This window comes from Condylostylus longicornis, unplaced genomic scaffold (genome assembly GCF_029603195.1).
Source record: "Condylostylus longicornis isolate FDR11 unplaced genomic scaffold, ASM2960319v2 ptg000069l, whole genome shotgun sequence".
NCBI classification, from domain to species: Eukaryota; Metazoa; Arthropoda; class Insecta; order Diptera; family Dolichopodidae; genus Condylostylus; species Condylostylus longicornis.
In genome coordinates this window covers 282,786-298,508 of record NW_026578037.1, presented here as the reverse complement: position 1 = coordinate 298,508, position 15,723 = coordinate 282,786, and the positions used below count along the sequence as shown (strand labels likewise).

The window sequence follows — 15,723 nt, the reverse complement described above, 5'->3', positions numbered from 1 at the left end:
ATATTGTGGAACTCCCATTAGGAATTTAGTGTATACCGGTATGTCTTACAGTGTTGAATCACCAAAACTTCAGGCAATTGAATGAAGAAAAATATTAGACTTTTGTATAGTTTTTAATATAAATTAAAGTGACTTTTTTTTCCTATAAAATGCATTTATAAATGCATTAATACTGCCTATAAAATTCATTTAAATAAAATTTGTTACAAATCGCGCATGTGCTGGTTTTAATTAACGTTTGAAATATTAAAAAAAAAGAGATTATTTCATGTCTTACATTTAAGGCTTCTTCACATATTTCTACAGTATTAAATAAAAAGCATTACACTGCACATTACTTTTATATAAACAAATTTTATTTGCTATAAAATATTTTGTTTCAATTTAAAAATTGCATTGAAAAAAAAATGGTGGTATTAATTGAAGGCAATACTAAAATTAGCAAAATGGTGAGCAATTGTGACAATTATTTTAATAATTACAATTAAAGTAATAAGTAATAATATAACATTATCTTGATCTTTGAGTTTTATGGATGGTATTAACAAGTATCAGAAAATCTTGACAGTAGTAACAATTTTAATAACTTTTAACGCGAACTAGGGCGGCAGTCTCTCATTATAGTAAGAACAAATTCAAACACCAAAACATACATATAAGAAAAAAATTACTATTTTTTTTCAAAGTAAAAAACAACTAATAAGTTTTACGTTGCTTGCATTTCACATTTGCAGAAATAGTGTTTAGAATGTGTAAATTGCACTACAATGTTTAAAATAATACCTTCGATCATATGGAAAATTATATTTATTTCATTTTCAGCCAATTTTTAAAGTGTTGCATTCGGAAAAACATATGCAAATTGCAAATCGTATATAGATCTAGAAATTTGTCATTTGTTTTTTCTATTAATTTTTTTCTTATTTCCTTTTTTCCTTATTTGCTAAATGTTGTACGGCTTTACATACTTATCTCATACATATATATAAAAATCACTAGCCTAAAAAACATTTACATAATTAGATTTACATCAGAAAGAATAAATAAATTAGAAAATTTATAAAATCAATTTTTTGTCAAACCACTAAAAAGCAAATGTGACGTTTTGAAGTAAAAAGAGTCCTCGATTTGAATTTCTATAAATTTTTTTTAAGAAAAAAAGTTTCTTTTCCTATTAGATGGTGCCTAGCAATAAAATGAGAACTGATAAATTTCTATTTTAAATAAAATTAGCCGATTTTTTAGTTGCAATTGCATTCCAAAATAAAAAAATTCAAAACAGAAAAAATTTGAATTTTAAGTCTTATATGTATAAATCATAATATAACATGGAAAAATTGCATTTGTTCTTAAAACGTTCGGAATTCCGAAATAATTTTTATGTATATACAGACATTTCAAAAAGGCATTTTGAAATTCTTACTTTTTTTTCCGGTTATGTTCGTTTGAGCTGCTTATGCTTTTTATTTCTATGGAATTATCAAATGAAAAGGTTTTTTAATAGTCATGTAAAAATTTCAAACTTAAATTTACTACTCATATCTCTTGAATATTGAATTTAAGCTTAATTGCTATCGCCATTCGATTTTCATTTTAGCATTGATATTGGGGCATTACTTTAAAAAATTTTCAAATTAAAATAATTCTGTTCTGAGTTTTAGTATTTCATAATTTTTTTTCAATTTGATATATCATGGCACACATCAAAGGCACGTTGCGAGTGCGTTACTATATCCGGTTTACATATTGAAGAACTATGGATATATCGCGATAGTTTTGCAACGATAACTCGAAAACATCGATGGTTAAATATATCAAAGTCCTCCAACTCTAGTGTTAAGCATCATAAAACATATGTGCCTAAATGACAACGTACGATTTGCTAATTTCATAAGTTAAAGTTAGGATATGCCAACGTATACCGAAATTAGAACGCACATATAGTTGTTATTTGTTAAAAAAAAAAATAAATAAAACTTAATAAAGAAACTTTTAAAAAATATAAAGATGAACAACATAACCTTTTTTATATAATGACAGTTGAGTTCAAGTTTGCAGATCTTATGAAGTTTTACAAATGCTTTTTGTATCTATTCTACAAGTTGTAGCGCGTTTTTCCTTAAAAAACTGTAAATGAACTTTAGTAATATTTGCAGTATTAAATTTGTGCTATCATTAATAAAAAAAACATAACATTAAATTTTAAAATATAAGACCGCCTGAAAATTTCTAATTACTTGATCTTTCAAAGAATAAAAACCTATCAAACCTAATTGCAAGTTAGATTTTCTTATTGCTTTGAAAAAATTATAAACTTTGAAATTTATAAACTTTTGTCATTATGTCTGAAACTAGTGAGGCATGTAAGTAGCTACATTTAAATTTTTTTAAAATTTTCTCTCTTAAATCTCTAAACTTTCTTATGACATCAGGGCACTTATAAATACATTTTTTTTTTTCCTATAGTTCGAATATTTGATATTCCGAAAGCGTATAAAATAAAAAGAAATTACATGTAGATTTTAAGCGCTAAGCCTTTGAAAAACTGTTTGTTTGAAGGCTCTATTCTTTTTAGAACGGAAGGTAAAAAATTTGAACAAGTTGAAAATTCGTGAAAGTTTGTTGAAACTCCTGTAACTCGGGAACCCTGGAGATTTAGCAGCTAATTCAGAACAAAAATTTTACCCATTTTTGACCCTCTAACCAATGGTATATGCCGTTGTACAGCTTTCTAAATCGCCCTGTAAAAAAGAAAATTAAGAAAATTGAAAAACACTCGTTTATTAGTGTTGTGCCCAGTAAAGAGTCATGAGAACTTACAAGTTATAGACACCTGCTTTTTAACCTTTGTGTTCGCTAGTATTCCGGTTGTTACACATAGATTATTATAATTTTAATTTACTTGGGTGTCGTTTTAGTATGTTTTTTTTTTGTTGGTTTTTAAAAGTACACCTCTTTAGGGGCACCTGTCGTACCCTGGTACCTATAGAATTTAGTGTGAAAAATGGAAAGTATGAGATAGTTTTCAAAAATATTTTCTTTAAATGCATTTATTATAATAATTATATTATTCTTTATTTAGATATTATACAATTTGCACATTTTGTAATAGTAAGCGATTATTCATCGCATGATGGAACATTACAATCTCAGCAAGATTTTTTTTGCTTTGCGCTTTGTTTTGTTTGGTGTGTTAAAACAAGCAATATAATTTCCCACAACTGGTATACGAACAGTAGAATCCCTCACAAATTTGATCTGAGAATTTGATGGTGAATTAATTCGCTGTAATAATAATTTATTGCAGGTTTTGAGGATATATACTACGTAAATCTGGTACGTCCTCTAAACGGAAAAAGCTACTCATCAATTGTAATGCAATCAAATGAAATGTAATTTGCATATTAATTTGCTTTTAACATAATAAACAAATCTGAAATATCTGCAGTTTTATCATTCAGTAAAGAACTTACTCTGGTATTTGCATTATCAAATCGGAGAAATTTAAGCTGATTGAGAATAATAAAATGAGATTTCCCGTTAGATTTAATTTTTAATTGATATTAAAATAATGTAAATTATAATGCAAAATGTATGAGTTACCCGGGTGCCTCGGGTATCCTATTCTCTAGGTTTCTTTTTGTGTGTGCAAAAGGGTTAAAACATAATTAATATATTTTTTTATGTAATTTTTTGGAAATTTATTAACAAAACTAAAAGTTTTACTTACTTACTACATGATGAAGTCTTTATTTTTTGATTTCAGCGATTTTTTTATTGCAATCGCACACTTAACATGATAAATCTATTTTGACAAAGCAAACTTGTTCCTCTTTTTTCATAAGTAATGTGTTCAATACATTGATAAAAAAAATAGACTAGTTATCTTATAAACTTAAGCGAAACTTTTAATGTCTGTTAGAGATTGAATATAAGTTGTGTATGTTATTTATGGATAATAATAAAATGGTTTTTATGTTCTTGACCAATATATTATTGATTTTAATTTTTTAAATAGATTGCATGTCATATATTTCGATCATTACTGCTATGGTCATCTTCGGGTTTAGTTAAAGATTTTTAGGAAACAAAATTTTAAATCTTTCTTAAAAATTTCTAAACTAAACCGTGAAGATGACCACAACAGTATTTATCGAAATATGGGACATAAATTCTATTTAAAAAATCAAAATAAATAATATTATATTGTTCAAAAAAAAAAAATTCCAATATTAATCAATAGAAAACACGAATTTAAATGATTGATCGTTGATAACATAATTAATAATAATAATAAGTGCTTTATTCTTATCAGTACATAAATAAAAAACACCAAAATTTTTATTTTAAAAAATATAATTCAATTTCTCGATATGAACAATGGCTCGATACTGGATATTCTAATATTTTTAACATTCCTGTAACAATTTGTATCCGGTTTATTATTGAAATTTACCATCTTTCTAACCAATAAGGAGCTTCCTAATAATTAAGTAATTTATATTAAATAAATATTTAACCTTTTTAATTTTACAAATATACATTATTTACTATGAAATAATAAAATACTTACCTTCGCTACAATATAATGAATTAACAATTAAATTAATTTTAATAATTCACCGTTTTTACCAAATACACTTTAAAATTGGAAAAATCTTAATCGCACAAAAGCAACTGCTAAATACTTCCAATTACAAATACAAACTGAGTCAATGTTTTAATGTATTATACATATCAAAATTCAAAGGAAAAATTCTTTTTAATAAAAATGAAAATTTCAGAGAACATTATAACAAAATGCTTAATTACAGCTGTTTCAATAATCATAAGAGTTCAGTACTGGTGGAGAATTTATTGCTGGGCATTTTACCCTATTACTTTTTACCGACTGTATTGTGTAAACTATAGGTAGGTTATGTGATGGCAACAAATTTTGCATATCGAGTTTTTGGTGAGAATGCACTTCTCCATAGTAGGAAGGTGTAAGTAAACTATTTTTGCCAACCTGTCGGTCCGTCGGTCTGTCGGTCTGTGTGTGCACGCGTGTATCTCAAGTTCTGCTGAACCGATTTTGATGAAATTTTATATGTAAGTTTATTTCGACCATGGCACGGATTGATCAACTTTTGGGATATTTCAGGCCTCGGGAACTGCACTTTTTAGCGGGCCTGTTTTACATTTTTGAATATTTTGAAGAAAGTGTTCAACCGATTTACTTGAAATTTCATATATAAGCTTTGCTCACGCAGAACGTGACAACTATTTTTTAGCAAAAAAAAAATTATAAATGCAGTATTACTTGGAATTTTAAGCACTTTCTGATGCAAGAAAAAAATTATATTTATTTTTACAGTAATTTATATAAAAAAAAACCCTTAAAAACTATTATAACTAACCAATTGCTCCAAAAAATTTTCTGTCAAAATGAGATATTAATAGTTTTCATTTCTCGAGATCATAAAATTTTTTAAGAAGGCAAATTTTCTAGCAATAAAGATATGTCATGTCATGAAGATAAAACATCTGCAGGTATTAAATTACAGTAAATTTTATATTCAATTTTTCATATTGGTTATATTCATATAAGTGAAATGAGTGTTTTAATTCGTTCAAAACTAGATAAGAGAACTTATTCAGTTTTCTGACACCGAAATTAAAAAAATCTGATGTGGTCAGATAACCGACCGCATTGTGTATTGTCTAGTTAAATGAAAGTGTTACAGAATATTATAAAAATGTCTGTTAAATACTTCTTTCCAGTTTTTAGGACATTAGTAAGCTTATAGTTAACATACTTAGAAAAATGTAAATTTGGCTCTTAGTAGAGTTTCGCTTTGTGCTACCCGAATTCCCTGAAATGCTCGCTAGTTAGTTTCGGTAACAACCAGAACTCAAATATCAAATTTCAAGAAATTCCATCAATTTTTTCTGTGGATATGGTGAAAAATGTAAAATCGGCCCGCAAATCAGTTCTCGAGCGCTGATCTTTCCAAAAAAGTTATATGTTCATTGCTTTAATATGAGGAATTCATATATTAAATTTCAATGAAATCGGTTGATTATTTCTCTTTATATACACAAAAGTGTATGTTTGGCCCGTAGTAAACGTCTATAGTTGCCGATGCCTGATCTTTCCAAAAAATTTACATGTTCATTGTTTTAATACGGGAATTCATATATTAAATTTCAATGAAATCGGTTTATTATTTCTCTTTATATACACAAAAATGTATATTTGGCCCGTAGTAAAAGCCCAGTTGCTGAAGCCTGATTTTTTCCAAAAGTTAGGAATTTTTGCGTATGATCGAGCAAAGCTTATATATGAAATTTCAAGTACATCGATTGAATACTTTCTTCAAAATGGTGAAAAATGTAAAATCGGCCCGCAAATCCGTTTTCGAGCCCTGATCTTTCCAAAAAGTTTATATGTTCATTGTTTTAATACGAGGAGTTCATATATTAAATTTCAATGAAATCGGTTGATTATTTCTCTTTATATACACAAAAATGTATATTTGGTCCGTTTAATTTGATTTCTTCCAAAACATACGAATTTTTGCGGACGGTCGAGCTGAGCTTATATATAAAATTTCAAGTAAATTGGTTGAATATTTTCTTCAAAATGTTCAAAAATGTAAAACAGGCCCGCTAAAAAGTGCAGTTCCCGAGGCCTGATATATACCAAAAGTTGATCGATCCGTGCCATGGTGGAAACAAACTTACATATAAAATTTCATCAAAATCGGTTCAGCCGAACTTGAGATACACGCGTGCACACACAGACCGACAGACGGACAGACCGACAGGTTGCTAAAAATAGTTTATTTACACTTCCCTACTATGGAGAAGTACGTTCCCACCGAAAACTCGATATGCAAAATTTGTTGCCATCACATAACCTACCTATTGTTTACACAATACGGTCGGTAAAAAGCATATATCTTATTTTTTATACAAAAATATGTTAACATTTTAATACTGTAATATATAGTAGTTACATTTTTGGATGTAACTTTTCAAACCATTTTTAGTAAACTTTCAGTAGCTAATGTCATAACAAAACAAAAATAACGCAAAAAAAATTCTATCGCTTATTGCTCGAAATAACAAAAATATTGATATCGTATTCTATGTAGATATGTACTTCAACACGTGAATTAAATAGTGTTACCGCTTATTTTATTTTAAGTACAGTGGAGCACCGAATCTTTTAAAAAACAAAATTACTCATTTTAAGGAATGTTAAAAAATGTATTTTCGATTATTTTCTTGAAATACATACATATGTCTATGCAAAATGTCAATAAAAAATAATTGTCAATGTCACAAAAAATAACCATATTTTTTGTCGAACACGTTTTGACAATTTTCGCATAATTTAATTTATTTTAAAATGAAAAATTTTAATTTAAAATAAATAATCTAACACTGTTTATAATATTAGACTAGATTTGTTACTGTCTTGTCATGCAAATCCACTTCTACTATGAGAATAAGATGTTAAACATAAATTATCAGTTTTTAAATGACAGTTAAGTAACAGATTATAACTATCTCTCAGATATAACTGCTAGGTTTTCAATACATGAATGGAAGCGTAGCAAAATCTTATACAATTGGTGATCATATTTCCAAACAAAAATTTTTAAAAATTGTATTTTACATTTGAAATTTCGAAAAGTAAAAAATTGTGTAAAATAAATTATGAGTAGTTTAATAACAATGTGAATAGGTCGACCCTACCTCCTTTATTTTCAAAAAAATAACAAAATATAAAACAAATATCTTTAGGAAGTAATATGTATACATACAACCTTAAAGTCCAAAAACTGGAAAAGAAAGACAACAGAATTAAAATGTTCTCAAGTACATCTTTTCTTTTATGTACACACACATATATACACAGTTTATCCTTTCTATCTTTAAATACATCCTACAAAAACCAAAAATTTCCTGTTTTGAATCAGAACACGCAGTATAACTTTTTACTTTTAAAATAACAGAATTTAAACCAAATCAAAAATTTTGCATTAAAAAATAAACACAATATTATGTATGATTATTTGAAAAAAATATAAAAATAAAACAATGTAAAATCTTTTCAGCTGAATGTACGTGTTACAACAATGGATGCTGAATTGGAATTCGCAATTCAGCAAACTACAACAGGTAAACAATTATTTGATCAAGTCGTCAAAACAATTGGCCTGAGAGAAGTTTGGTTTTTTGGATTACAATATACAGATTCCAAAGGTGATTTAACCTGGATTAAGCTTTATAAAAAAGTAAGATTTTTAAATTTCTTCGCATAATTTTATATTATCGTATTGCACCTAAACGAATTTATACCATTCTAGGCTATTTACAATTTTTAATTTTTCTAGCATTATGCTATGTTATATATACATATATTATATTTATTCGATACCAATTATTATTGCTGGTATATTAAATTTCTTAAATAATTATTTATGCGTATTATTTATTTTTTAAATAACAGTTTTTAATTTGGTATTGCTATTTTCCAATATAAAATTGTGCATATTCAAACAATATAAAATCAAATCTGTTCCTTTTCCTAATTCGTCATAAGTAGTTTTCTTTTCAAACTTTTCTTGTTATCACTAAAGACAATTTAAAGTTGATTTTTAAAACTAAAAAATTTTAAAGAAATACATTCATATATGTAGAAAAGAACTGACATTTAATTAATTACTTCAAAATTTCTTTAGCCCGAAAATAATTTCTTAAGAGTTGTTAAAAAAGTCAAAAAGCTCAAAAAATATGTTGATAAAAAGCAAAAAGAAAAATCCTTCGAAACTTGTGAAGAAGAGCAATCTGATAGTGATTTTGAAGATATGGTGAGTCTTGCTTTTTCGAGGAAATACATAGAATCCTTTTTCTATGAAAAAAAAATTATTAATTATTTCATAGCGTCGATTATATTTTTGTATGTATAGAGCTTATATATATATGTTTTTTCTATTAAATGCTTTCACTTTCTGAATGTACTAAACATTCAGACAGGATCAATGCCGTTTTCAATATGGGTAACTTATGATATATAGCCTTATCAAAGAAACAAAATTCTAATTTAATAAAAAACAATACATAAAATATTTACTTTTGTACATACATATCTAATAATTATTATTGATTAATTTGAAAAAAAAATTGTTTTTGTTTAGGTTATGAATCAGGATGTTAAAAAAGAAAACCCCTTGCAATTTAAATTCCGTGCAAAATTTTATCCTGAAGATGTAGCCGAAGAGTTAATTCAAGATATTACACTACGTTTGTTTTACTTGCAAGTTAAGAATGCCATTTTATCTGATGAAATATATTGTCCACCAGAAACATCCGTATTATTAGCATCTTACGCAGTTCAGGCACGTCATGGGGATTATATAAAAACAACTCATAGCCCTGGATTTCTTGCAAATGATCGTCTATTGCCACAACGTGTTATTGATCAACATAAAATGTCGAAAGAAGAATGGGAACAATCCATCGTAACATGGTGGCAGGAACACCGTGGAATGTTACGCGAAGACGCAATGATGGAGTATTTAAAGATTGCTCAAGATTTGGAAATGTATGGAGTTAATTATTTTGAAATACGCAATAAGAAAGGCACAGAGTTGTGGTTGGGTGTTGATGCATTGGGCCTAAACATATATGAACGAGACGATAAATTAACACCGAAAATTGGTTTTCCATGGTCTGAAATTCGTAATATATCATTTTCTGATCGCAAATTTATAATTAAACCAATTGATAAAAAAGCTCCAGACTTTATATTTTTTGCTCCACGTGTTAGAATTAATAAAAGGATATTAGCGTTATGCATGGGAAACCATGAATTATACATGCGAAGGCGTAAGCCAGATACAATAGATGTACAACAAATGAAAGCGCAAGCCAGAGAAGAGAAAAATGCAAAGCAACAAGAAAGGTAAAATGTAACACGGGTTTGTAATGGTTTTGAGAAAGGTAAAATGTAAAAAACGGGTTTAGGAAATGATGTTAACCTCTGTCATTTTACGGTGGAAGAGGATCGTTTTTTTCCTATTATGAATTCAAAAACTGTTTATATTTTCAAAACTATAGCTCATCAAAAAAAAGCTTTTTTTTTTTAAATTTCTATGCTTTTTCAAGATGGTAGTGGAGAATAAATTGCAAGATTTTGATGCTAAAAAAATCAGCTATTCGCAAATGTCCATTATTATATTAAATTTTCACTTATTATCTATTGGCTTTTGAAATTTTATAAACAGATGCACAGACGGCTGGAACGACATAGTAAAATTAAAATAATGTATGCATTTAAAACTGTACCTTTATATTAACACATAATTTTTGATACATACATAATAATATTAACACTACTTGAATTTCAACGTATTTTTGCTGTTGATATGCTGAATTTGCATACTTACATACTAATAATCAATACTTTTGGTTCTAAATTATTAAAAATAAATTTCAAAATAACATACAATATCAAAATCGTGAGTAAGAGCCTTGAGTTCATATGGTCACTCAAAAATAGCAAACTCAACTTTTTGTAATAAAAATGTAATTTTTTGTTCCAAGCTTGTGAAAATGATAACAAAGTGTTACACACGTTGATAATAAGAGATGTGTTCTTTTTCTTCAAGGTTTTAAAGATTAATACTTGAGCTATTAAAAAGCTTGAATTTTTAAAGCTACATTAAGATTTATTCTTCTTCAGAAGTTTTCGATATACATACATGAAATTTCAAATTGTATTCAGTCGTTTATGCAAATTAGAATGATCAATTCTATAACATTTCATTGTTTAGGGAAAAACTTCAAATTGCATTAGCAGCCAGAGAGCGTGCCGAAAAAAAACAGCAGGAGTATGAAGATCGTTTAAAGCAGATGCAGGAAGACATGGAAAAATCCCAGCGAGATTTGTTGGAAGCTCAAGATATGATTCGTCGTTTAGAAGATCAGTTAAAACAATTACAACAATCTAAAGATGAGCTTGAAATGCGTCAAAAGGAATTACAGGCCATGCTAAATCGTCTTGAAGAAGCCAAGAACATGGAGGTAGCCGAAAAAGCTAAATTAGAAGATGAAATTCGTGCTAAACAGGAAGAGGTTCAACGCATTCAAGAAGAAGTTAATGCTAAGGATGATGAAACAAAACGATTACAAGCCGAAGTTGAGGAAGCTCGTCGTAAACAGGTAATCAATATTCCTTATTTAATTAACAATATATTTTTATTTAAGTTTTTTTTTTATCATCAATTTTAGCTTTATATTACAATTATTTATTCAAAATTATATAAAATGGGAAAACTGGTTTATTTTTTATGGTTCACGCTTTTAATTTTAGAAGTTTAGTCTTTTGATAAATGATAAAAAATTGAAAATTTTGCAGAGCGAAGCAGCAGCAGCTTTGCTAGCCGTTTCAACAACACCTCAACATCATCATGTTGCCGAAGACGAAAATGAAGAAAATGAGCTACTTAATGGTGAAGGCAATGGTGATGTATCACGGGATCTGGATACTGATGAAGGCATTAAGGATCCTATAGAGGACAGGCGTACATTAGCCGAAAGAAATGAAAGACTTCACGATCAATTGAAGGTAACTGTAGGTTTCACCATAATGGAGCTCGATTTTTATTGAATAAAATCTTCGTTAATAATTCGATTCAAAAAAGTCCATTATATTATGGAAAACACACAATAAATTTGCTGAATAGATTTAGAATTCTACTACTGAATATGGTAGACCTTCAAAGTCGAAAATGTATGCAAATGTTACTGTAATAAAAATTCTCAAATACAATGAAACATCCACGCCGGAACAAAGCTTTTAAGCTCTAATTATCAAAAAACAAGTTTCTGGTATTTATTCCTATTTTAAATTGTTTTAATTGCTTTTACAAACTAAAAGCTAATAAAAATAAACAGTTGATTTTGCTCTCCTGAGAAGTTTCCAGATGGTATTCTTTCATATGTACAATATTGTCTTATCAGGAAGAACATGATATACATATAATGGTTTTCAAGAATTTTTTTCTAAACTACTGAAAAAACTTTTTTTTGCATCAAAAAGCATTTTTAAATATCCTTGCAATCTAAGATTAAAATTCAAAAAAGAAAAAGTACACATATATGAAAAATAGTAAAAAGTATAAGTTAATTATAGCAATACAAATTTCAGTATTCAAAAGGAAAACAAAAATAATAAAATAAGTAAAAAGTTTGTTCTATTGATCTAAACGTCAAGTGACGAACGAAATATAATGCATTAAAATCATTATTTACAATTAGTTGTGGGGTTAAAAACCAAAAAAAAAAAAATTAAAAACTCCTACATTTACAAGATACATTGATTTCAGTTGGCTATAATTAAGCAGCAAAGATACCTTATTTTATCTAACTATTTAAAATTATTACATTGCAAATTATAACTATTTTCTTTGATAATATTTAACAAAATAAATCATATCAAAAAAATTGTTTTAGGGGAAATTATAAAAACTTAAAAATTTAGCCAAACCTATGAACTATTGCATAATATTAGCGAAAGATTCGATTTTAAATAGATCAAGTTCAAAAGAAAATTTCTCAATTTTTTAGAAAAAATATTTATATTGTCCTTTAGTCTAATAAAATTACGCAATTTAATGGAGCCAATACATTATAATAATATTCGAAAAGAGAAATACGGGCTCTCGGGATAATTAACAAAGATTAAATTATTTATTCTAAGATTATAATTTAATATAATCCGTTGTGTTAAATATCCCGAACGAATAAAAAATAACTTTAATGTTTTAATGTAAATGAGGAAGAGAATTTTAAGTAATACTGAATTCATAACATTTTCCTGCCAAAAATATAGTTATCATGTTCTTATAGAAAACCCTAGATGTATCTTGTCCATGACCTATCGATCCCAATACATATTTTTGTCAACACCGACTAATACATAGTTTAAAAATTAGCAAAAAGATTTTGAATAAATATTAATTAATAATAAATAAAAATTGAAATTTCCTTCTGAAAGTTTAATTTTTCGAAAAAAAAGAAAGATTTTTTACTTTATTTCAGTATTAATACATTATTTTCTGTGTAGCAATAATAAATATGTATAAAAATCGCTTCAAAAGAAAAAAAAATTAAATTATTAAAATAGATAAATATTAACAATTTATAAATTAATATAATAAGTTAAAGTTGTTAATATAAATCTGTTTTGTTTTATTTCTCTGTCTTTCAAAAACTTTCAAAATAGTCGATCCAAAGTAATTTAAAAACTAATACCATTACTATATTCGGCGAAGCGAATGGCTAGGCGAATCGAACGGACTAGGCGAATCGAACGATATTTTAAATTATGACCCAAAATGCTGCTACCGCAAGACGTCTGCAAACCTAACAAAAAAGAATAAGGTTAACACCACATATTACACCACATTTGTTTTTTTGCAAAAATAATTGAATTTTTCTACCCTTTAGCAATGAGATTGTTGTCTATTAATTTATTTAAATGCTCGAATTGTTTTTGGTTCGTTTTACGCTAAAATATCCAATAAAAAACACATTTATATATTAATTTGATTTTTCATTCGCCCAGCTTATCAGACAGAATTTTCATTCGACAGATTTAACAGCTGATTCGCCAAAATTTAAGCGAGATCGCTAACCATAATACCAAAAATTCATATTTGTCAAAAATTTCATTCGGTTCGGGCCTAAAAGTCAATTTCATAATATTCAAAATGTAGGACGTAGAACAAGTGTATACATGTTGAGCATATTAAACATAAGTTGTATTTAACTGTCATTGTTTACTCGGTTTGTTTCCTTATGATCTTTTTCAGTGTTCAGTTTATTAAGAATTTATTAACAGTTGTTTTTTATAATTTGCAAAAAATATAAAAAAAAATAATGTATCTTTTCCATTTTTAGGCATTAAAACAAGATTTGGCACAATCTAGGGATGAAACAAAAGAAACTGTCAATGACAAAATACATCGGGAAAATGTTCGCCAAGGCCGTGATAAATATAAAACATTGCGTGAAATTAGAAAAGGAAACACAAAGCGCCGTGTAGATCAATTTGAAAACATGTAAATGTGGAGAATACATTCAAGCAAGCAAAAATCCCTAATGTTATATAGAATTCATAAGAAAAATATGTTGATTTAAACAAACGAAAACTAAATTAATAATTTTAAAACATCTAATTTTTTATAGTTTAATTTTGCTTTTGTTGTAACTTTCATTTGAGTTTTGAGGATAAACTAAAATGTTAAAGGCTTTGAAAATAAAAGCTCAAATTCAACTAAATGTAACAAAAATGTATATATTTATATTGGTCAATTTAATAAACCATATCTTTGAAATAATATTGAATTTATTATGAATTCAAATTGAAATATTTTTAATTCACTTCTGAATTTTCTTTATGAAGTTTTTTGTAAAATTATTAAATAGTATCAAATTTTACTTCTTATTCGGTGAAAAAAGAAAAGAAAACTTGAAAATTTCCTCTTATCATTTATGAGAAGTTTATGAAGCTTCAAAAATTTCACCTTTCTAACTAAACTTTTTTTAAGTAAACTGCATTAATATAGTAAAAATGTGTATCGATTTATTTTTTATGTTTCATTACATGTTTTTTTTATTAATTTAATATTAATTTAATAAAATTATTCAAAATAACAAAGTATACATATTATGTAAGAATGAATATAAAAACAAAAATTACTTTAATACTTTTTATGTTAAATCGAAAGAAGTAATCTGTTAACATGATTTTTTTTTTAATATTCAAAATAAATAGTTATCAAAATTATTTCTCTAAATAAAGTCCGGTTAATGCTAAAGTATTTGCTAAATGTTTAATTATGCAAAGACCTTTTTTGGTTTTTCTTTCATATTGTGTAGCGTAAAGTCAACCTTGCAAAGTTTATCTACTGATTATTAAACAACTGATTAGTAAACTATTAAAGTAATGAAAATTATCATTGAACCAAGAAGAAAAAAATAGGAATAACGGAACTTTGATATCAAAAGTATAACTTTTAAAGTTAAAGTTATCAAGTAAAACTAATTAAATTTTTTTTCCTTCCGCATTCATTTCAAAATATTTTCAATACTTTTTTTTTTAAGATAAATATTAAGTCACAAATTTGAATTTAATTTATTAAATAACTTTTTTAATGGAATCGGAAAACAAAAGCTAAAAAAAATTTTATTTGCATCTTACGATAAGGTAACTATAAAAAATAGAATAAGTACATAATTATTAAGATTAGTAATAACTTAATGCAGTTAAAAACCCATAACAACTACACATTACGTTCATTATTCACTTTTCTAAATATTAAATTCGTTCCTAATTATACTAAATAATCTTTTATATAAAAAAATTTCACTGATACAATTTACTAATTTTTAAAAGTTTCGCAAACCATTTTCTGTTTAACTATACATGACTAATGTTAAAAAATCAAATATATATTTGACTGTAAGGGAAATATACTTGAATATTTTATTTAATATTATTTCGATATTATTTCAATATTAAATCAATTTTCTATTTTTATATAGGAAAATATTCCAATTGATCATTTCAGGAAGCATACATTGTAATCTTTGGCATATATATTTCGTAATGGTAGATTCGTTCACTTATCATAAAATCAGAACGTAATAAAATTATAAACA

At 26.6% G+C, this 15,723-nt stretch overlaps 1 protein-coding gene across 5 annotated transcripts in view; it reads left to right on the top strand.

The window, feature by feature from the left end:
• LOC129612343 (moesin/ezrin/radixin homolog 1) overlaps positions 1–14,423 on the top strand; it is a 100,337-nt gene extending 85,914 nt beyond the window's left edge. For 2 of the 5 annotated variants that reach the window (XM_055525891.1, XM_055525892.1), the window contains 7 exons: positions 8,109–8,288; positions 8,736–8,864; positions 9,027–9,053; positions 9,192–9,958; positions 10,830–11,217; positions 11,414–11,623; positions 13,960–14,423. In XM_055525891.1, coding sequence (XP_055381866.1) covers positions 8,109–8,288; positions 8,736–8,864; positions 9,027–9,053; positions 9,192–9,958; positions 10,830–11,217; positions 11,414–11,623; positions 13,960–14,124 — 1,866 coding nt within the window. In that variant the 3' untranslated portion in view covers positions 14,125–14,423. Of the gene's footprint in view, positions 1–289; positions 450–8,108; positions 8,289–8,735; positions 8,865–9,026; positions 9,054–9,191; positions 9,959–10,829; positions 11,218–11,413; positions 11,624–13,959 lie in introns of those variants that run through there. The other 3 variants (XM_055525889.1, XM_055525893.1, XM_055525894.1) reach the window with 3 other exon arrangements.
• The last annotated feature ends 1,300 nt before the right edge of the window (positions 14,424–15,723 follow it).